Consider the following 25,091-nt stretch of genomic DNA (forward strand, 5'->3'; position numbering starts at 1 on the left):
AGCTTCTCTATTTCTTGAAAGGCTATTATTTCACGAATTTTATTTTTTTGGAATGTCTTCACAGCAAGACAGGTTTGTTCCATAGCTAGAAAGTGATTTTCTTTAATCTATTTTTTAAAATTTTCATGTTTCTTTAGTAAAGTTACTAATTAATGAAAAATATTTTCTGGTAAAAGAAAAATTTGAATTGGTTTTTATGAAAATATTTTTCTTTTTTTCGGACGGAAAAAACATTCTAAAAGTTATGAAAAAATCAAAAATATTTTTTATTAGATGATTATATCAAATTTGATCCAAAAACTTTTAATTGCTAACATTTTTTTTAATAGAAAAAATTTAAATGTTAAAAATATAACATGGTGTACTTGACAGATCCATATACAACATGTAGGATGGTTAAAAATATATAGTTTGATTAAAAAAAAACCAAGATAATATCTTTTTTAAAAAATATTAAGACTAAAACATATTAAATTGACCCTAATCAACTCGGGTAAACTTGTTAAATCTGATATCTGAATCATGAGAGACCGAGATAACCTCATAAAAAGCAAAATGAAATAAATTACAAGATCAATTCCCAACCAACCCAATATTGAAGGATAATATTAAAATAAAAGATCAATAAAAAAACATAAAATAAATAACTCAAATTAACCCAAGTTAACATGCCAAGCCCACAACCTAATCATGCAACTAGAATAACTACATATAAAGTAAATCAAAACAAATTATAAAATATAATTCTCAATCAACCAAACATTGAATGATGAAAATAAAAAAAAACTCAATTAAAAGGTTCATAAAAAACCTAACCCGGGTTAACTTGATTTAACTCATCAAACCTGTAACATAGGTAATAAAACTACGATAACCTCATAGAAATCAAATAAAAAAAATTATGAATCCTATTTTCAAATCAACTATATATTGAAGGATGAGATTGAAGAAAAAAAACCCAAAGTTAAGCCGTCAAATTCGCGATTCGAATCATGAGATCGGGATAAGCAAACTCAATATTAAAGAATGAAATTTAAAAAAAAAAAACATACAAAATATATATGGTTTAAAAATATTAATCAACTCTTAATATATATATATATATATTAAAAATAAATATTAAGAACTGTTATATCAATTTATGAATGTGTCAATTTGAATGCGAATTATATTTGTAAAAAAATTACTAAACATAATGTTTTGTTCATTGAAACCAAAGTTACTAAACATGGTTAGGCCTAGTACTCAGATTATATTTAAGTCAATCTAAGATTATATATGTCATTTCAAGATTTTTTTGAAAACAAATTAAATTTACTTAGTTAAAAAAGTAAAACCTAGACCAGATTAAACAGGTGAACGTTTCATGCCGAACCAAATTTAATAAGGCTGATTCCTTCTTGGAAGGTTGACCCCAAGTCAAAGTTGTTTCTCTTAAAAACATGAATAAAGGTTAATGCTATGAGCTCACTTTCCATTTTCAAGACAATGATGGATATAGAAAACTGGCTCCTTTCTTTATAGAAATTATGTGTGGCAAATCATGCCTTTCGAATTTAATGGAAATTACGTAAATTTAAATTTTAGGAAAACTAAATCTATGATTTTTTATAAATTGATTTTATTGTTATTTTTTTATCATCCCATATATAGTTACCTTAAGTAAACCTTACTTTTATTAGAGAAATCCAAGTAAATGGTATGATCATTTGCTACTTTCTATGTGTGGAAAATCATGCCTTAATTTTCATTATTTCTTTTTTAGATTAACGTTAACGTGAGTGTCCAGGTCAGCTTGCGCGCACCTCGACTAATCCCACGGGCCCTGAAATTAACGACCATGTAAGTCTTCAGTGGCCCTGAAGTTTATGGAACTCGAACTAGTGATCTCTAGAGAGCAAATCTAGAGCCTGACCAGTTGAGCTACACCTCTTAGGGTATTAATCATCATGCCTTAATTTTAATTTTAATGCTGTTGGCAATTAGACCAAACAGTATGGTTGATAAAATGAATCATGCCTTCTCATGACAATAAGTCTATTGTTCATAACACAATTAACAAGTCATTCATTCACACAAGAATATTAAGAGCTTCATGAAAAAATTAAATACACTCTCGTGAGTTGACTAAGTAATTTCTCATCTATGACAAACCTTACTTTTATTAGAGAAATCCAAGTAAATGGTAAGCTAAGAATATATTTGCAAAAGACGTCAAGTTTAACCATTTATTTATTTATTTTAAATAATTATGGCAAGAAGCAAAGTAGTATATTGAAAGAACGATCTTTGCTGATAATGATTTTTAGTGACTTTATTTAGAACTTCTGCTTCAAGTTTAGATTATATATTAATCTAAATTAATTTTATATTAGTTTTTTCCACGGCATGGGTCCGTGAAGTCCTCCATAAAAGCCTGAGCTCCTCGCTAGCTGTCCTCTATAACAAATATTGAATCACCATTTATATATATTCTGATATTAAGATGGGGCTGTTCCTTCAGATGTTGACGGTGTTTGTAACGACGGTTTCCCTGCAAGGATGGCTGCCTCTTGGTTGCTTGGAGGAAGAGAGAATCGCTCTGTTGCAGCTCAAAGATTCTCTTAACCATCCCAATGGCACGTCCCTTCCCTCCTGGATAAAAGCTGACGCCCACTGTTGTTCTTGGGAACGTATTGAGTGCAGCAGCAGTACAGGTCGAGTCACCGAACTCTATCTTGAGGAAACAAGGAATGAGGAACTGGGAGATTGGTACTTAAATACCTCCTTGTTTCTTCCTTTTCAACAACTCGAGGCTCTCTACTTGTCGGGTAATCGTATAGCTGGCTGGGTTGAGAAGAAAGGTTTGCTCTCTTAAGTATTACAAAATATTTAGATTAGTTTTTTATTTTTAAATTAATCAAATAAGGTGTTGTTTCATTAGTATCATTTTGGTTCTCTTAAGAGTAATTCATCATTGAATTAAATATAAAAATTATATTTAATTCCTTACATTATTAATATAACCACAACATCTATTATTAATGACCAATCAATTATAATTAAATTACTCCAATAATATCTTTTTTTATTCTTTATCTGAGGTCTTAATTTAATTTTTTTTTTATAGGTGGTTATGAATTACAAAGATTGAGAAATTTGGATTACCTTGACTTGGGATCAAATAGTTTGGATAACAGTATTCTATCATTTGTGGAGGGATTTCCGTCTCTTAAATTATTATATTTATATTATAATAGACTAGAAGGGTTAATAGATTTGAAAGGTTAGTTTTTTTATATACTATTATTTTAATTCACTATTAAATTTAATTTATGTGGTGTAGTGAATTAATTACCTATTATTTTATATAAATATCAAGAATCCTTGAGCAGCTTGGAGGTCTTAGGTTTGAGCGGCAACAATATTAACAAATTGATAGCCTCAAGAGGTAATTAGTACTTAGTACCATCATGATGATGAGCCCATCCAATTATTAAAGCCCATCCATACAATATTAATTATTCAGATTCTTCCCTAACTAACTTGCAGGTCCAAGCAACTTGACTACTCTATACCTGCATAATATCACAACATATGAAAGTAGCTTCCAGTTACTGCAATCATTAGGATCATTCCCAAACCTCACGACACTTCATCTGAGCTACAATGATTTTAGAGGAAGAATATTAGGTGACGACGGTAAGTTATATATATATATATATATATATATATATATATATATATTTGAGCAAAGTTGCCAAATGTAATTGAAAATTTTGAAAAATATGATATATGGAATACAAAGGTAGTGATGTTTATATATTTGGGTTTAATTGAAAAATTCAATTTGCTACTCCTTTTCTTTTGAGCAGAGTTGCAAAATTTAAGCTCATTGGAAAGTTTGTATCTGGACGGTTGTTCTCTAGATGAACACTCCCTTCAAAGCCTTGGAGCACTGCCTTCTCTAAAAAATCTATCATTGTTTGCACTCGGCAGCACTGTACCTTCTGGAGGTAAATTAACAAATTTGAACTCCACTATTACTTATCATTGACCTTTCTACTTCTCTAAAACACCTGTCTTTGTAAGCACTCAGTGGCCTGCTATGATCAGATGTGTTTGCAAAGAATTCCTTTTTTTATGTTTTTGCAATCTACTAAAGTCGTGGAGAGACAATTAAATCTCAAATTTAACTCAATTTAGATCTTTATTATTTTAAAATTCTACTATCCATTTAATATAAATAATATTTCACTTTAATTTTGCCCCTCTCTCAACACCATTTCAGTGTAATGTAAATATAATGATAACAAAAAAAACAATAGTTTCTTTAATGAAAAGGCAACTTCATATATTTGTGCTATTTTTAGGAGGAGAATAAATTAACAATGGTGTATTTTTATTTTTTGGGTCTCACATAAAAAAAATTCCTTCTCTTAAATGGCCAATACAATTTCTACACTTACCTTATGTTTTTAGTTGTTTTTAGTTTTTTTAGCCATGATTAATAAATAATGAATTATTTATAATCTTAATTCCTTCTAAGTTAATATAATTTCTTGTTTAATTGATTGTAACAGGCTTTCTTGATCTTAAGAACTTGGAATACTTGGATTTGAGTTCCAATACTCTAAATAATAGCATCTTCCAAGCCATCAGAATGATGACCTCTCTTAAAACTTTGATTTTGCGTAGCTGCAAACTAGATGGCCAAATACCTATAGCCCAAGGTAAGGTTGATAACTCTTACTCTTTCATTTCCTTTATAATTTTAATTTCTACACTTACCTTTTTAGTTTTTTTTAGCCATGATTAATAAGTAATGAATTATTTCTAATCTTAATTCCTTCTAAGTTAATATAATTTCTTGTTTAATTGATTGTGACAGGCTTTCTTGATCTCAAGAACTTGGAATACTTGGATTTGAGTTACAATACTCTAAATAATAGCATCTTCCAAGCCATCAGAATGATGACCTCTCTTAAAACTTTGATTTTGCGTAGCTGCAAACTAGATGGCCAAATACCTATAGCCCAAGGTAAGGTTAATAACTCTTACTCTTTCATTTCCTTTATAATTTTAATAGCTTCCATGTTAAAATAATTTCTTGATTGTGGCAGGCTTCCTTAATCTTAAGAACTTGGAACTTTTAGATTTGAGTTCCAATACTCTCGATAATAGCATCTTCCAAACCATCGGTAAAGTTGATTACTCTCTCTCTCTCTCTATAGGTTATATATTTTTCATTAGACACTTGAAGTTTTAATTTTTCCTAAATTATAATGTGATCAGGCCTATGTGACTTAAATCATCTCCAAGAGCTATCTATGTATGACAATGATCTCAATGGTTTCTTGCCTCTGTGTCTGGCAAATTTGACTTCCCTTCAACAACTAGATCTCTCTTCCAATCACTTGAAGATCCCTATGTCATTGAGCCCATTATACAACCTTTCAAAACTCAAGTATTTTGATGGTTCAGATAATGAAATATACACAGAAGAAGATGATCATAGTCTGAGCCCAAAGTTCAAGTTAGAGTCCATCTCTTTGAGCAGTCGTGGACAAGGTGCAGGAGCATTTCCCAAGTTCCTTTACCATCAGTTTAGCCTGCAATCTTTGCATCTTACAAACATCCAAATAAAGGGAGAGTTTCCAAATTGGTTGATTGAGAACAACACATATCTACATGATCTTTCTTTAGAAAATTGTTCTCTTTCGGGTCCATTCTTGTTACCAAATAATTCTCATGTGAATTTGTCATTCCTAAGTATATCCATGAATTACTTCCAAGGCCAAATCCCTTCAGAAATCGGAGCTCGTTTGCCAGGGTTAGAAGTTTTATTTATGTCTGACAATGGTTTCAATGGAAGCATTCCTTTCTCATTGGGTAACATTAGCTCGCTGCAAGTGTTAGACCTGTCCAACAATAGTTTGCAAGGGCAGATCCCTAGATGGATAGGGAATATGTCTTCTCTTGAATTCTTGGACTTATCAGAGAACAATTTCTCTGGTCGTTTACCACCTAGATTCAACACTTCTTCAAATTTGAGATATGTTTATTTGTCTAGAAACAAGTTACAAGGACCGATCGCAATGACATTTTATAACTCCTCTGAGATATTTGCACTAGATCTTTCCCATAATAATTTAACCGGTAGTATTCCAAGATGGATTGACAGACTATCTAACTTGAGATTTCTACTCTTGAGTTATAACAATCTTGAAGGTGAAATCCCAATTCGATTATGCAGGTTGGACCAATTAACCCTGATTGATCTATCTCACAACCACCTTTCTGGTAACATCCTCTCTTGGATGATATCTACTCATCATTTCCCACAACAATACAATTCTTATAATGATCTGTCCTTATCACAACAATCCTTCGAGTTTACAACGAAGAATGTATCCCTTTCTTATAGAGGCAGCATTATCCAGTACTTCACAGGAATTGATTTCTCATGCAACAATTTCATAGGAGAGATTCCTCCTGAAATTGGAAACCTCAGCATGATCAAGGTACTGAACCTTTCGCACAACAGTTTAACTGGACCAATTCCACCAACATTTTCGAACTTAAAAGAAATAGAGAGCTTGGATCTTTCCTATAACAAACTGGATGGAGAAATCCCACCTCAACTTACTGAACTATTTTCTCTAGAGTTTTTTAGTGTGGCACATAATAATTTGTCTGGCAAGACTCTTGCGAGAGTTGCACAATTTGCCACGTTTGAGGAGAGCTGCTACAAGGATAACCCTTTTCTTTGTGGAGAACCGCTACCCAAGATTTGCGGTGCAGCTATGCCACCGTCATCGACGCCAACTTCAACGAATAATGAAGATGATGGTGGCTTCATGGATATGGAGGTTTTTTATGTGACCTTTGGGGTTGCATACATCATGGTGCTGCTGGTGGTAGGTGCAATTCTGTACATAAATCCATATTGGCGACGAGCTTGGTTTTACTTTATTGAGGTGAGCATCAACAATTGCTATTATTTTCTGATGGACAATCTTCCCATTTTATCCAAGTTTTGATTTTCATAGCCTTGATGGTACTAAGACTTGGTGCATATCGTTGTGTATTCTAGTTTTAAGATTTAAACAAGTTTAAATGCATGCTTAAGCGATGTTGTCTTAATTTTCATTTATGTTTTGTTTTTCATTTTAGCTTCTGTGTGATATAATAATTAGATTTCTTCATTGGTTAATGTGGGCAAGTATTTTCAGTTCAATTCGTTTTTGGTTTGGTGCAATTTTATTTAGCATTTAGCGGGGGCTTTTCAAGCCCATAAATAATTCCATGAGTTTTACTTTTCATTGTCTTCATACCTTGTATATTACATTATTACTGGATTTATATGGATGATCAATTCAAATTTACAACACAAAAATATCTGAAAATATTATTGTTAAAAACACAAATTTGCATTATCTTCCTGTGCTGAATTCATCAAAGAATATGGATTTGTCTTGGTAGTTTTCTTTTCTTGGTACCTAATATTTCTTGAAGTCACAATTGATCTAAAGGCAAGGTTGTCCTAAAAGAATTTCATCAATTTAGCTTACAGGATATATTCACATTCCAAGCACCTTACCAGTTCTTGCTGAAGTTGCTTAATTTGCTGGAAAACAATTTGTGTTTGAATGACTCTTACTCTCAATAATAGCATCTTCCAAACCAGCCTTGCTCAAGCTATTAAGAACACAACTTACCATTCAATATTTTAGCTGGAGTCATGAGCCAGAAGATATAATCCCTCCGGATGCACTGTTCAATGGCTGAAAGAGGCAACCAAGTTTTCAACTTTTCCACCTGTATATGCAACCAATGTTTGGAATGTAACCTTCTCTCTTCATCTCCTCATTCAGCAATTGGTATATGTTCACCGAATGATGATTTAAGTTGTCACCAGCATGAAATTCATGAACACGAGCTCCAATGTCAATCCAGTTACAGCAAGGGGTTTTAGAGACACCACACTGCCTCATCCACACCCTTGTGTTTGCAGAATCATCCCACCTTCTCATATTTGCACATATCTTAGATAAGATAACATATTTTCCTGAATTTGATAGCTCCATCTCTAGAAACAATTGAATGACCCTTTCACCAACATCTGCATTTCTACACCTCTGACAGATACCAAGCAATGACCCCAACACAATTTCATATGGTTTTCCAAGCATCTTCTTGATTAAGTCCCAAGCTTCGTTCAGAAGTCCTGCACGCGCACAAAGATCAACCATGCAAGAATAATGCTCGACTTTTGGGACCAATCCAACCAATCCAAATGACAAAGTCATTGATTCAAAAACTCCCACATTTTGCATACATATCAATTAATGCACTCGCAACATAGACATCGTGTTGTAAACCTCTTTCTGATGCATATGTCTCAACCCATTTCCCCAAATCAAAGGCCCCTATTGTGGAACATTCCGACAATATATACTTCAATCATTATGACTTTATCTGGTTTAGGACCTGTCTCTCTCATTCCATTGAATAGTACAATTACTTCATTGGAAGCTCCATTCTGTGAGCACCTATGAAGTGATTGTTGAACAAAAAAAAAATCATACTAACTTGAAACACATTTACAAATTTCATATATCCGTGTGGTTTTTATTTCATAGCTGATTAATTGGGAAGAATTCAAATTTCTAGTTAGTTCAAAGGAACAGAAATAGACAATTCCATTAAATGTGACAATTACAAAGTATAAAACCGATCTAATTACCCTGTGATAATGGCATTCCAAGTGACAACATCCTTGTTTGGCATTGAATCAAAGACCCTCCTCGCAAATATCAAATCCCTACACATACCATACATGTCAATCAAAGCAGACCCCACATATGAATTTACCTCCACCTTCTTCTCCAAAACAAACCCCTCCACCCATCTCCCCAAACCCAAATCCCCACACGCCCCAAGAACACTCACCAACGTCATCTCATCTAGCTCAAACCCCTTCTCCCTCATTTCCATAAACAACCCAAATGCCTCTTTAGCAAAACTCGTCTTAGAATACCCCGAGATCATCGAATTCCATGACACCAACTCTCTCTCATCCATTTCATCAAACACCATCCGTGCAAACCCCATTTCACCACACCTTTTGTACATTGTAATCAAAGAACGATTCACGTACTCATCACCATCCAAACCAGCCTTAAACACCAGACGATGATCGATCTTTCCATGAAGCAAACCCCAAACATTCCCACACGCTATAAACAAAAAAGGGTATGTAAAATTATTTGCTTTTAGGCCTAAAGACTTCAGCTTGTAATATAATTCAGCACAAAAATCATACTGTTTCCATGTGGTAGCTATGTGGTAGCTAACCCACGAAGCATGACATTGAAGGAATTGTTTGGTGATTTGATTAAAAACAAGGGATGCATAGGCCAAGTCTTTGAGGTCAATGATTTTGGAAAGGAAATTGGGTTCTGGTATTGAGTTTATAAGCATTTATGTGTGGATTTGTTTTAATAGGTTTTTGGATTTGCATTGTTTTATCAGAGACAAAAGCTTTTGAGTTAAGGTTTGATGTTCTTTTTGGGTTTGGAAGTTGAGGTTTGAAAAAGCGAGATGGTAGGGGGTAGAAAGAGCTAGGTCTTGTCTTGAGCATTGTTTTTGGAACTCAACTTTGCATACACTTTCAAATTTTATCCCATCATCAAACAATCTAATTCTAATATAATAGAGGAAAAACAGTAAAAAATAATAAAGCAAAATTAAAAAAAAAAAAATTAATCTTAAAAAAGGAAAGAAAAAAGTAAACTCGGATAAATTTTTTAAACTTGATCTAATATCTAAAACTTAAAACTTGTTAAATTCTAGACCCAACTTTAATAAAAAAGATTAACGATCAATCAATTTAATTTTGAACAATGAAATCATTGAAAAATATTAATAAAAATAACTTGCAAAAACAAAAAAAAAATAGCATAAAAAAATAATGAGGATAAGATTTGAGAGAACAAAATCCAAGGAGGATGAAGTTTGATAAAAAACAATTTTAAAAAATGATTTCATATAAAGTAAATAGCAAGGATAAAAATTTAAAAGATTAAAAAATTACAGGGGATTGAAATATATTTATAGTTTGATATATTATTTATAAATTAAAAAATAATAATCCAACTGTAAAATTTTTTTGTTTATTATAAAAAAATAATCTTACTCACAAAGCTTACTTCATTGTTTTTTTTTCAAGGACAAATATATAATTATACAATTATAATGAATAGTAATGTCTGAATAGATTAATAAGGTAAAATTATAAAAAAAATAATCTTAAAAAAAAGAAAAAAAATAAACAAACTCGAGTGAATCTTCTAAACCTGGTCTAATAATGTCTAAAACTTGAAATTTGTTAAATTCTAGACCCAGCTTTAATAAAAAAGATTAACTCTTAATTAATTTAATTTTTAACAATGAAATCATTGAAAAATATTAATAAAAAAACTTGTAAAAGCAAAAAAAAAAATAGCATAAAAAAATAATGAGGATAAGATTTGAGAGAACAAAATACAAGAAGCATGAAGTTTGAAAAAAAATAATTTTAAAAATGATTTCATATAAAGTAAATAGCAATTAAAAAAATAAGGATAAAATTTGAAAGATTAAAAAATTATAGGAGAGTGAAATTGAAAAGCATTTATAATTTGATATATTATTTATAAATTAAAAAAAACTATAAAGAATTAACCCAATATAATCAAACCAAAAAAAATATACAATTTTTTGTTCATTATAAAAAGATAATCTTACTCTCAAAGCTTACTTCGTTGTTTTTTTTTTTGAAGGACAAATTTATAATTATATAATTATAATGAATAGTAATGTATGAATAGATACGCATTAACATCACCGGGAGCTTTAGTGTTTTTGAAAATGATAATAATTGATCAGCATTTATATTAAGATGGTTGCCTCTTGGTTGCTTGAAAATATATGTTTTTTATTTATTTAAATTATTATAGTTTTATATATTTTTGTTTATTATTGTTACTTTTTATTCAATAAACTATAATGCTAATAAAAACTCCTTTTGTTTTGAAAACAAAAAAAATTACATAATTCAAAAAATACATTTTCTTTTATAATTTTATTTACTATTTCTTTTTGTTAATATTTGTTTTTATTATCTTATAATTGAATAAAAAACATTTTTATTTTTTAATTTTTTTGATGTGAAGATGTTAAAAATAATTTTAAATTAAAATTGATTTTAATAACATTGATGAGATGAATCCGTGAGATTATATTGCCCTGTAAGCTTGAAAAGGGATAATATGTTTTAATTTCATCTTGTATAAGAAAATAAATTTCAATTTAGTGTGTTAGAATGCAACCACCGACTAATTAATGGACAATGGACCTTAGATTAATATACTATCATTTTTTTTTTGTTTTCTAGTCATATTTAATTTTTCATCAAGTGATTAATATGTATAGTTCAATGGGTATAGTTCTTAACGTTAAATGCTATGTATTTAGATTTTTTTTTTAATTAATGTGGGTATTCGGGCCAGCTTGCGCGCACCTTGACTAATCTCACTGGTCCTGAAGTTAACGACCATATAAGCCTCAGTGACCCTGAGGTTTGTGAGACTCGAACTGGTGACCTCTAAGGAGTAAATCTAGAGTCTGAACAGTTGAGTTACACCTTTAAAGTTATGTATTTAGAATTTCAGGGCTAAATATGGCTGGGTTGATTAACGATATTTTTCTCTATTTATCGCTGGAATTTGATGATCTTTCTCTCTCATTTCTTAATTAGGGATTAAAAATAAAAAAAATAAACTTTTATATTAAAATCAAATTGGAAAAATGTTGAGGTATTGAAATTGTATGATTTGCTTGATTTTTAAAGTTTAAGGATCAAAGTACATCATTTACGAAACTTATGGCAAGATACCCATGTTTGATGTCTTTTTTTCATTTTGATCCTTGTTCTTTCAATCTTATCTTTTAACGTATATTTTTAATTTTTTTATAACCATGGTAAAAACACAAATATTTGGTCAGGAGGGCTTGAATTTGAGTTGGAAAAAAACTTGGTGTGAAAACATCAACCTTTGTGATGATCAACATTTACCAAAGTTTAGATGGAAAAATTGACTACAACAATAGCGTTGGAAATTTAAATTTATTCATAGCAAAAACAAAAATATTAATAGGATTTGTCTTATTAATATTGGCCAAATGAAAAATTAACAAAAAAACTATTACTTATCATTGACTTTTCTACTTCTCTAAAACACCCGTCTTTGCAAGCACTCAGTGGCCTGCTATGATCAAATGTGTTTGCATAGAATTCTTTATTTATGTTTTCGCAACCTACTAAACAAGTCAAATTAAATCTCAAATTTAAAAATTAACTCAATTAAAATATTTATTATTTTAAAATTCTACCGTCCATTTAATATAAATAATATTTCACTTTAATTTTTCCCCTCTCTCAACACCATTTCAGTATAATGCAAGTATAATAATAATATAAAAAACAATAATTTCTTTAATAAAAAGGTAATTTCAATGCTATTTTTAGGAGGAGAATAAATTAACAATGGTGTTTTTTTTTTTGGATCACATCGTATAAAAAATCCTTCAATTATGATGTTATAACAAAGAGGTCCACCAAGAGCTTTCCTCGCTTAGGCTTGGGTAGATTCTAGCTGCAGTTCATGTCTAGTGCCATACAAGAGAGAAATGCTTTATTTTTGTGAGAATTGAACCTCTTAGCTGATGAATTAGAGAAACATTCTCTTACCATTATTCCCTTGCAATCCTCGGTGGAGTTAAATTTCTCTTGTTACGCAAGTTGTTAGGTCTACTTGCAGTGTCGTTTTGTTATGAGTCATGAAGGAAGAAAATTATTTTATTATTCTCTGACAATATTGAGTCCCATACTCATCAATATATTCAAATTTGCTCCTTTTTACTCAATTTCATTTTATAAAATGCAAGAAATTGTTCTTTGAGGACCGTACCTTAATCCATTGTCCAGCATTCTGGTGATGGAGTCCTGATATTATTTCAAAGGGAGCCAAAACTCTGTGGGACACCCTAATTGAATAAGTTTATAAACCAAATTAACAAACAAAATTCCAACAAGACAACTTAAAATAGATCAATTTAGAAAGTTGACACTATTACAGTGGCCACGAAGTTCTTAGAGGCATTTTTTAGGTCAAAATCCACTCTAAATGTGTGTTAGAGAGAGTCAATGTAATATTTTTTTGATTGGCTTGGTATTGGATTCTTGAGATGTCATGAAAAAAAAATTCAGCCCTCAATTTATATTCTATTTGAGAAAATAAATTTTGATTGTAATTATTTCAAACAATCAAAGCTTCAAGAGTATATTTGAAATTGAAACAAATGTGCTACATTTTAGTATTGTTTTTTTTTTTGTCACTCGAGTTTTTCTCTTCTCAATTTCTTTTAAATTGGGTTGATTTATGATTGAACTTGATGATTTGCTAATGTTGATCTTTTGTGGCGTTCTCGATGTCCCAAGAAAATAATTCGGCGATCAATTGATGCTCGACTTGGTAAAATAAAATTTGATTATATTGATTTAAAACAATTGAAACTATAGGGATCAAATTTAAAACTGGTGCAAATATTCAGCTCATTTTTTCTCAAGCCAAGGACTTAAGTGAAAAAAAAAAGAAGGGAAAAGTGCTAAAGCAGAGCCAACGTCTTCACGGTTACCACGCACACTAGCGTCTCAATTCTATTCTTTTTGCATGTAAAGCGAATGGTAAGATTCTTTTTTAATTACATCCATTTTTTATTTGTTGTTTTTTATAAATATATTTAACTAACAACAATGTTCTCTTATAGGCTACGGTTTTTTGATGCGAACCAAGCCCGATAGAGCTTTTGTGGAAACGCATGTGCACACTGATGACCGCAAAAATGAGGTGCAATAGCTCATGGATAGCTGAGCTCAGTACTTTGTGGTATGTTATTTTCAACCATTGTTTTCCTTAAGTTATTATTTTTATGAATTTGTTGACTCTTTTTTTCCAGTATACATATAACATCGTGTTGAAAGAGAGATACGTTGACGATTCTTCGACCCATCCTAATCTCGATCCGGATTTGTGGTTGAAGATAGTATTGTTTGGTGGACCCTATAGAAATCGGGTGTACGGTCTCTCTAACACTACATCCGAGTTCTTGCAAACAACCCATAATTTCTCAACTACTGGGTTCTCACAATCGATTCTAAGCACTCAAACTCTAGGTTCGAGGCGGTTTTAGATCAACAAGTTAAGGATCAAATGACCCATTTTGCTGTTGATTATGAACGACTTGGTGCTAAGACGACCGAACTTCATCAATTGTAATGGAGATGAGATCACATATGGATGGTACAAGTGCTCCCTCTTATTCACCCCACGGTCCAGGCGAAAACTTGTCTCTTCCTCCTTCTCCAATGCCTTTATTCTAGATTAATTGTATTTGAAGTTATAAATGTTTAAATTTGTAATAAATATTTGAATTTTTTATTAATTTAATTTTTTTAATTATTTTTTATTTCTGTTTAATAGATTTTTTCAAATATATATATTTTTAAATTATTATTGACGGGTTACTGACAGATATAGTCTGTTTAAATATTCCAGAGAGTAGAAAAAGATTTGTTTAAATCGTGTGAAAGTTAAGTCAGTCTATAATTAATTAATTGAGAATTTGAACTCGTTGGAAAAGTTTTGCATGGACTTTTGTTTTCTGGAGAAAACTCCCTTAAAACCCTTGAGCATCACCTTCTCTGAAATACCTTCTCTAAAATATCTGTCTTTGCCATAACTCAGGGCTCTGTGTCTTCTTAAGGTGAATTAACAAGTTTCAACTCAACTCTGTATCTTTTCTAGATATGTCTGTGACTGTGCCCCATAAAGAATTCCTCTTTTTCTCACAACCTATTTAACAATTTATCCATCAAGTTTTTGATCAACCATTAGGATTTTCTTGGGAAATGCTTGGTTTGATTTATTTTCTGTTAATCTTAGAAAATATATTTGTTCCTTGATAGAAATTTCTTGGAAATAATGAGTTTGTTAGAAAATAATATAAATCATATCTTTAGAACTCACCTAACAGCTTAAGCTATTGGGTTGAGACGATTCTTTGACGTGGTATCAAAGCCTTAATGACCAAACGGTCACGAGTTCGAATTTCACCATCCCTATTTATTTGATAAAAATTAAGTATAAGGTAATGTGGGTTTATGCAAGTTTCAAGTCTAAAGAATTTTCAATTAAGAAAATATATTAAAAAATAATATAACTTAAACTATTAAATTAAAATTGAGATGATTCTCTATAGAGTTATACTGCATTTTGACTTTGCTGGCGTACCAAATAAATAAAGAATTCCTCTTGATAGAATTTTCTTGGAAATGATGAGAATATTTTAGAATTTTCTGGGTTGACGCCAGCAGTCAACAACTATCTTCCATTTCCTTGGCATCGTGTTCCATGCCTTTGCAAAATATTAAAGGCTCCAATGCCTCTCTAGCAATAAGATTATTTTTTTATTTTTCCCCGAATACATGTGTCATTTATCGAAATAATTAATTTAATCACACAAAAAAGAAGAAGAAAAGATCCAACTAGCATGCCATTCCACAAAACAAAAATAATTAAAATCTTAAGTTTGATCTATAGAAGTCATCAGTTTGAATTTCACAAACCTCAGGATCACTGGAGGCTTATATGGTCATTAACTTCAGGGCCCGTGGAATTAGTCGATGTGCGTTCAAGCTGGCCCGGACATTCACGTTAATAATAAAAAAAAGAACCAGCTGCCATTTCTTATCAATCAAGAATTAAGAAAAAAATCACTAATAATAAGATTAAAAATAAATGTGTTATTTATCAAAATAATTAAAACCAGCTCCAATGCCTCTCTAATAATAAGGATTTTTTTATCTTTCCTAAAATTAATAAATGTGTTGTTTATCGAAATAATTAATTTGTAGCAATTTTTATTATGATTTGGAGCTCTGTTAATTAGGCAACATTTGATTATTATGTGATATAAAATACAAATAAGGACAAAAAAGATATGTTTGTATGTATTTTTTAGAAACAATTTCTCTGTATTGTATTTTTAATCATATATGTTTTTATTTTTTGAAAATACAAATAGATCAGGAAGAATTCCTCTTGAAAGAATTTTCTTGGAAATGATGAGAATATTTTAGAATTTTCTGGGTTGACGCCAGCAGTCAACAACTATCTTCCATTCCCTTGGCATCGTGTTCCATGCCTTTGCAAAATATTAAAGGCTCCAATGCCTCTCTAGCAATAAGATTATTTTTTTATTTAATCACAAAAAAAAAAAAAAAACAAATAGATCCAACTAGCATGCCATTCCAATACAAATAGAGGCAGAACAACCGTAGGTGCTGAGGATGTAAAAAGCAGTTTCTCTATGTTCTTAATCAAAAGTATTTCATTAAAAATGTAAAAAGCAGTTTCTCATTATGGCGGTGGGAAATTGCCGCTCAAGTTCTAACTTTTGGGCTTTATTAAGTCAAGCATGTTTCATTATTTTAAAAATAAATTTATTTTATGATACAAATGAATCTGCTAAGTGGAAGAACAACCGTGCTGTGTACGTTAAAAAACAGTTCCTTTGTTCCCCGTCATGTTTCATTATTTCTTTTATGGGAGTGCGAGAGGGTTTGTGGGAAATTACGTGCCTCTAGCTTCTATTATTATTATTATTATTATTATTATTATTAGCGTGGGTATCCGGACCAGCTTGCGCGTACCTCAACTAATCTCATGGGCTTTAAAGTTAAGGACCTTTTAAACTTTCAGTGGCCCAGCTTTGTGATACTCAAACTGATGACATCTAGGGAACAAATCTAAAATCTGACCAGTTGAGTTATACCTCTTAGGGATCCTCTAGCTTTCTAATTGAAAGGGTTATGCTTATCTAGAAACCACTAGTGATGTTGATGTGGTTCCTTTATGTTATCTAGAAACCACTTGCTCAGATTTTGATAAATTCTTAGTTTGCTCCTTCATATTTCTTCATCTTGAAATTTTAGTTAGTAACAATCGCCTTTTATAATCTTCATTGTTAAAATCAATTTTTTTTTAATATAAAAAAAATATTGAATCAACAATAACTTGAGTGAATCCTTGTTAACTTGATTTACTCATAACCTAGGATAGTCCTGAAAGAAGTAAAGAGAAAAAAAAAAGTTCAAGTCCCAACAAAACTAATTTCCATAAATAAAATTGAAAGAGAAAATTAAAAATAAAACGTGAAAAGCCCCGCGTTCACTCTGCTAACTTACCACTTGCAACATGAGATTGTGATAAGAAAATCATTTTAAAAAATAACCAAGAAAAAAAAATCAAAGCTAAATAAATAAGAAAACATTGAGAAAAAACTCGAGTCATTTTTAGGCTAACCTAATGAACATGCAACCCGAGATAACCCTGTAAAAAGAAAAAAATATAAAAATAAGAAATCTCTAGACATAATAGCCTAACATTAAAGGATAAAATTAAAAAAAATATTGAAAAAAAAAACAAAATATGCCAAAGTGTCAAGCCTTTCATTCTTTTAAAAGGATTAATGGACATCATAAAATTTCAACTAATATATATAGAGGCACTGCATGACCAAAAGGATTCATTGGTGAATTGTTTATATTGGATGTAAATATATTACAAACAATTATCCACATCCAAAGTTAATGGTATATTTATAAAATTAAAAATAATTTTTTAGGACCCTCTTTTTCAATTCGAATCTTGAAGGATAAAAGAAGTATACCCACTTTGTGACAATAATATTAATGTATAGACAAAGTGAAGAAAATAGAACAAACGTGTTTTTCCCACTCCAACCCGCTAATTAATTCATATAAGGAGGAAGAGTGGAAGCTTCTCTATTTCTTGAAAGGCTAATCTTTCACGAATTTTATTTTTTTGGAATGTCTTCACAGCAAGACAGGTTTGTTCCATAGAAAGTGATTTTCTGTAATCTATTTTTTAAAAAAATTTCATGTTTCTTTAGTAAAGATACTAGTTAATGAAATATATATATTTTCCGGTAAAAGAAAAATTTGGCTTGGTTTTTATGAAAATATTTTTCTTTCTTTTGGACGGAAAAAACTTTCTAAAAATTGTGAAAAATTTAAAAATATTTTGTTATTAGATGATTATATCAAATTTGATCATTAAACTTTTAATTACTAACATTTTTTTAATAGAAAAAATTTAAATATTAAAAATATAACATGGTCTACTCGACAGATCCAAATACAACCTGTAGGATAGTTAAAAATATATAGTTTGATTAAAAAATAAAAAAAACCAAGATAATATCTTTTAAAAAAAATATTAAGACTAAAACATATTAAATTGATCCTAATCAACTCGGCTAAACCTGTCAAATCTGAAATCTGAACTATGAGACCGAGATAACCCCATAAAAAACAAATCGAAATAAATTATAAGCTCAATTCCTAACCAACCCAATATTGAAGGATAAGATTGAAATAAAAGATAAATAAAAAAACATAAAACAAATAACTCAAATTAACCCAAGTTAACATGCCAAGCCCACAACCCAAGTCATGCAACTAGGATAACTACATATAAACTAAATCAAAACAAATTATGAAATATAATTCTCAATCAACCAAACATTGAATGATGAAAATGAAAAAAAAAAACTCAATTAAAAGTTCATAAAAAACCTAACCTGGGTTAACTTGATTTAACCCGTCAAACCTGTAACACAAGTAATAAGACTACGATAACCTCATAGAAATAAAAATAAAATAAAATTATGAAGCCTATTTTCAAATCAGGATGAGATTGAAGATAAAAACCCTAAGTTAAGCCGTCAAATTCACGATTCGAATAATGAGATCGAGATAAGCAAACCTAATATTAAAGAATGAAATTAAAAAAAAAAACCTTACAAAACATATATGGTTTAACAATATTAATCAACTCTTAAAATATTTCATTATATATATATATATATATATATATTAAAAATAAATATTAAGAACTATTATATCAATTTATGAATGTGTCAATTTGAATGCGAATTATATTTGTAAAATGTTATAAAAAAAATTATATACGACATTAATGTTTTGTTCATTGAAACCAAAGTTAGACCTGGTACTTGGATCAGGATTTATGTCATGGTTTGAGCAAATTAGCTTATATTGACAGGTGTCAATCTAAGATTATGTTATTTTAAGATATTTTAAAAAAAAAATAAAAATTATTTAATTAAAAAAATAAAAATAGGTTTTGATTAAGTTAACTATAGTATGGATTGACTGGTCAACTCTCATTTAATTTTTTCTAAACCTAGACCAAATTAAATCTCAGGTGAACCTTTCATGCCGAACCAAATTTAATAAGGCTGATTCCTTCTTGGAAGGTTGACCCCAAGTCAAAGTTGTTTCTCTTAAAAACATGAATAAAGGTTAATGCTATGAGCTCACTTTCCATTTTCAAGAGAATGATGGATATAGAAAACTCGCTACTTTCAAGGTTAATGCTGTGGTCATGTTAGAGTTGTTGCGATTAATTTTTAAAATATTTTTATTTTGAAATAAATTAAAATAATATTTTTTTAAAAAAAAATTTATTTTTAACATCAACATATTAAAATAATTTAAAACATAAAAAATATTAATTTTTAATAAAAAAATTAATTTTTTTAAAAATACGAGTTCCCTCACATTTCGAGACGCTCTATTAGTGACAAATCATGCCTTTCGAATTTAATGGAAATTACGTGTGGCAGAACTAAAAGTGCTCCTTATACATTTGTGATTCGACAGTTAGTAGTGATGATTATTTTTTAAATTAATCTAAATTAATTTTATATTAGTTTTTTCCACGGCATGGGTCCGTGAAGTCCTCTATAAAAGCCTGAGCCTCCTCGCTAGCTGTCCTCTATAACAAATATTGATCACCATTTATATTCTGATATTTAGATGGGGCTGTTCCTTCAGATGTTGACGGTGTTTGTAACGACGGTTTCCCTGCAAGGATGGCTGCCCCTTGGTTGCTTGGATGAAGAGAGAATCGCTCTGTTGCAGCTCAAAGATGCTCTTAACTATCCCAATGGCACATCTCTTCCCTCCTGGATAAAAGCTGACGCCCACTGTTGTTCTTGGGAACGTATTGAGTGCAGCAGCAGTACAGGTCGAGTCACCGAACTCTATCTTGAGGAAACAAGGAATGAGGAACTGGGAGATTGGTACTTAAATACCTCCTTGTTTCTTCCTTTTCAACAACTCAACTCTCTCTCCTTGTGGGGTAATCGTATAGCTGGTTGGGTTGAGAAGAAAGGTTTGCTCTCTTAAGTATTACAAAATATTTAGATTAGTTTTGCATTTTTAAATTAATCAAATAAGGTGTTGTTTGATTAGTATCATTTTGGTTCTCCACAGTAATTCATCCATCGAAGAAAATATTTAGTAAAAAGGTGTTGTTTAATTCCTTACATTATTAATATAACCGCAACATATATTATTACATTACCAATATTATTACATCACCACTGTAACAATTACTCCTCTTAAGAGTAATTAATTACATGCCTCTTGATCAATCAATCATAATTAAATTACTTCGATAATATTTTTTTATTTTTTAGCTGAAGTCTTAACTTAATTTTTTATATATATAGGTGGTTATGAGTTGCAAAGATTGAGAAATTTGGATTATCTTGACTTGGGATCAAATAGTTTGGATAACAGTATTCTATCATTCGTGGAGGGGTTTCCGTCTCTTAAATCATTATATTTAAATTATAATAGACTAGAAGGGTTAATAGATTTGAAAGGTTAGTTTTTTTATATACTATTATTTTTAGTTAACTGTTAAATTTAATTTCAAAATACACAATTTAATTTATGTGGTGTAGTGAATTAATTAACTATTATTTTATATAAATATCAAGAATCCTTGAGCAGCTTGGAGGTCTTGGGTTTGAGCGGCAACAATATTAACAAATTGATAGCCTCAAGAGGTAATTAATACTTAGTAGCATCATGATGATGAGCCCATCCATACAATATTAATTATTCAGTTTCTTCCCTAACTAACTTGCAGGTCCAAGCAACTTGACTACTCTATACCTACATAATATCACAATGTATGAAAGTAGCTTCCAATTATTGCAATCATTAGGAGCATTCTCAAACCTCACGACACTTTATCTGACGTACAACGATTTTAGAGGAAGAATATTAGATGATGGTAAGTTATATTATATATATATTTGAGCAGAGTTGCAAAATTTAATTGAAAATTTTGAAAAATATAATATACGAAATACAAAGGTAGTGATGTTTATATATTTGGGTTTAATTGAAAAATTCAATTTGATATTCCTTTTCTTTTGAGCAGAGATGCAAAATTTAAGCTCATTGGAAAGTTTGTATCTGGACGGTTGTTCTCTAGATGAACACTCCCTTCAAAGCCTCGGAGCACTGCCTTCTCTAAAAAATCTGACATTACAAGCATTTAGTGGAAGTGTACCTTTTAGAGGTAAATTAACAAATTTGAACTCCACTATTACTTATCATTGACCTTTCTACTTCTCTAAAACACCTGTGTTTGCAAGCACTCAGTGGCATGTTACGATTAGATGTGTTTGCATAGAATTCCTCTTTTATGTTTTTGCAATCTACTAAACAAGTCTTGGAGAGACAATTAAATCTCAAATTTAACTCAATTGAAATCTTTATTATTTTAAAATTCTACCATCTATTTAATATAAATAATATTTCACTTTAATTTTGCCCCTCTCTCAGCACCATTTCAGTGTAATGTAAATATAATGATAACACAAAAAACAATAGTTTCTTTAATGAAAAGGCAACTTCATACATAGAGAGTGTTATTTTTAGGAGGAGAATAAATTAACAATGTTGTATTTTTATTTTTTGGGTCACACGTATAAAAAATCCTTCTCTTAAATGGCCAACACAATTTCTACACTTACCTTATGTTTTTAGTTTTTTTAGCCATGATTAATAAGTAATGAATTATTTCCAATCTTAATTCCTTCTAAGTTAATATAATTTCTTGTTTAATTGATTGTGACAGGCTTTCTTGATCTCAAGAACTTGGAATACTTGGATTTGAGTTACAATACTCTAAATAATAGCATCTTCCAAGCCATCAAAATGATGACCTCTCTTAAAACTTTGATTTTGCAGAGCTGCAAACTAGATGGCCGAACTATAGCCCAAGGTAAGTGTAGATTTAAGTTCCAATACTCTCGATAATAGCATCTTCCAAACCATCGGTAAAGTTGATTACTCTCTCTCTCTCTCTATAGGTTATATATTTTTCATTAGACACTTGAAGTTTTAATTTTTCCTAAATTATAATGTGATCAGGCCTATGTGACTTAAATCATCTCCAAGAGCTATCTATGTATGACAATGATCTCAATGGTTTCTTGCCTCTGTGTCTGGCAAATTTGACTTCCCTTCAACAACTAGATCTCTCTTCCAATCACTTGAAGATCCCTATGTCATTGAGCCCATTATACAACCTTTCAAAACTCAAGTATTTTGATGGTTCAGATAATGAAATATACACAGAAGAAGATGATCATAATTTGAGCCCAAAGTTCCAGTTAGAGTCCATCTCTTTGAGCAGTCACGGACAAGGTGCAGGAGCATTTCCCAAGTTCCTTTACCATCAGTTCAGCCTGCAATCTTTGGCTCTTACAAACATCCAAATAAAGGGAGAGTTTCCAAATTGGTTGATTGAGAACAACACATACCTACATGATCTTTCTTTAGAAAATTGTTCTCTTTTAGGTCCATTCTTGTTACCAAAGAATTCTCATGTGAATTTGTCATTCCTAAGTATATCCATGAATTACTTCCAAGGCAAAATCCCTTCAGAAATCGGAGCTCGTTTACCAGGGTTAGAAGTTTTATTAATGTCTGACAATGGTTTCAATGGAAGTGTTCCTTTCTCGTTGGGTAACATTAGCTCGCTACAATTGTTAGACCTGTCCAACAACAGTTTGCAAGGGCAGATCCCTGGATGGATAGGGAATATGTCTTCTCTTGAATTCTTGGACTTATCAGTGAACAATTTCTCTGGTCGTTTACCACCTAGATTCGACACTTCTTCAAATTTGAGATATGTTTATTTGTCTAGAAATAAGTTGCAAGGACCGATCGCAATGACATTTTATAACTCCTCTGAGATATTTGCACTAGATCTTTCCCATAATAATTTAACTGGTAGTATTCCAAAATGGATTGATAGACTATCTAACTTGAGATTTCTACTCTTGAGTTATAACAATCTTGAAGGTGAAATCCCAATTCGATTATGCAGGTTGGACCAATTAACACTGATTGATCTATCTCACAACCACCTTTCTGGTAACATCCTCTCTTGGATGATATCTAGTCATCCTTTCCCACAAGAATATGATTCCTATGATTATCTGTCCTCGTCACAACAATCCTTCGAGTTTACAACGAAGAATGTATCCCTTTCTTATAGAGGCAACATTATCCAGTACTTCACAGGAATTGATTTCTCATGCAACAATTTCATAGGAGAGATTCCTCCTGAAATTGGAAACCTCAGCATGATCAAGGTACTGAACCTTTCGCACAACAGTTTAACCGGACCAATTCCACCAACATTTTCGAACTTAAAAGAAATAGAGAGCTTGGATCTTTCCTATAACAAACTGGATGGAGAAATCCCACCTCAACTTATTGAACTATTTTCTCTAGAGTTTTTCAGTGTGGCACATAATAATCTGTCTGGCAAGACTCTTGCGAGAGTTGCACAATTTTCCACGTTTGAGGAGAGCTGCTACAAAGACAATCCTTTTCTTTGTGGAGAACCACTACCCAAGATGTGCGGTGCGGCTATGCCACTGTCACCAACACCAACTTCAACAAACAATGAAGATGATGGTGGCTTCATGGATATGGAGGTTTTTTATGTGACCTTTGGGGTTGCATACATCATGATGCTGCTGGTTATAGGTGCAATTCTTTACATAAATCCATATTGGCGACAAGCTTGGTTTCACTTTATTGAGGTGAGCATCAACAATTGCTATTATTTTCTGGTGGACAATCTTTCCATTTTATCCAAGTTTTGATTTTCATAGCCTTGATGGTAAGACTTGGTGCATCGTTGTGTATTCTAGTTTTAAGATTTAAACAAGTTTAAATGCATGCTTAAGCGATGTTGTATTAATTTTTATTTATGTTTTGTTTTTCATGTCAGCTTTTGTGTGATATAATAATTCATTCTTAATGCGGGCAAGTATTTTCAGTTCAATTCAATTTTGGTTTGGTGCGATTTTATTTAGCGGGGGCTTTTCAAGCCCATAAATAATTCCATGAGTTTTACTTTTCATTGTCTTCATACCTTGTATATTACATTATTACTGGATTTATATGGATGATCAATTCAAATTTACAACATAAATATCCAAAAATATTTAATATCAAGGGGAATACATTACAACACAAATATTATTGTTAAAAACACAAATTTGCATTATCTTCCTGTACTGAATTCATCAAATAATATGGATTTGTCTTGGTAGTTTTCTTTTCTTGGTACCTAATATTTCTTGAAGTCACAATTGATCAAAAGGCAAGGTTGTCCTAAAAGAATTTCATCAATTTAGCTTACAGGATATATTCACATACTAAGCACCTTACCAGTTCTTGCTGAAGTTGCTTAATTTGCTAGAAAACAATTTGTGTTTGAATGACTCTTACTCTCAATAATAGCATCTTCCAAACCGGCCTTGCTGAAGCTATTAAGAACACAATTTACCATTCAATATTTTAGCTGGAGTCATCAACCAGAAGATACAATCCCTCCGGATGCACTGTTCAATGGCTGAAAGAGGCAACCAAGTTTTCAACTTTTCCACCTCTATATGCAACCAATATTTGGAATGTAACCTTCTCTCTTCATCTCCTCATTCAACAATTGGTATATGTTCACCGAATGATGATTTAAGTTGTCACCAGCATGAATTTCATGAACACGAGCTCC

The 25,091-nt window shown here is 31.0% G+C and overlaps 2 protein-coding genes across 6 annotated transcripts in view; one reads left to right on the forward strand and one right to left on the reverse strand.

Annotated features, from left to right (window-relative positions):
* Window positions 1-9,642, reverse strand: part of LOC18108126 (pentatricopeptide repeat-containing protein At2g34400-like) — a 23,638-nt gene extending 13,996 nt beyond the window's left edge. For 2 of the 5 annotated variants that reach the window (XM_052451027.1, XM_052451025.1), the window contains exon 1: window positions 9,150-9,642. In XM_052451027.1, coding sequence (XP_052306987.1) covers window positions 9,150-9,465 — 316 coding nt within the window. In that variant the 5' untranslated portion in view covers window positions 9,466-9,642. The other 3 variants (XM_024597084.2, XM_024597083.2, XM_052451026.1) reach the window with 3 other exon arrangements.
* Window positions 4,875-24,299, forward strand: LOC112326866 (receptor-like protein 15). Its single transcript, XM_052451024.1, has 3 exons — window positions 4,875-5,020; window positions 5,103-5,703; window positions 22,859-24,299. The coding sequence occupies exons 2-3, from the start codon at window positions 5,310-5,312 to the stop codon at window positions 24,175-24,177; spliced, it is 1,713 nt and encodes a 570-aa protein (XP_052306984.1). The 5' UTR covers window positions 4,875-5,020; window positions 5,103-5,309; the 3' UTR covers window positions 24,178-24,299.
* The last annotated feature ends 792 nt before the right edge of the window (window positions 24,300-25,091 follow it).

This window comes from Populus trichocarpa, chromosome 3 (genome assembly GCF_000002775.5).
Source record: "Populus trichocarpa isolate Nisqually-1 chromosome 3, P.trichocarpa_v4.1, whole genome shotgun sequence".
NCBI classification, from domain to species: domain Eukaryota; kingdom Viridiplantae; phylum Streptophyta; class Magnoliopsida; order Malpighiales; family Salicaceae; genus Populus; species Populus trichocarpa.

Excerpts from the sequence above, each read along its gene's own strand:
- LOC112326866 (XM_052451024.1), top strand. The coding sequence starts at position 5,310 with ATGTATGACAATGATCTCAATGGTTTCTTGCCTCTGTGTCTGGCAAAT. Across the intron at positions 5,704-22,858 it reads AGAAAATTGTTCTCTTTCGG|GTCCATTCTTGTTACCAAAG; the intron begins GTCCATTCTTGT and ends GTTCTCTTTTAG.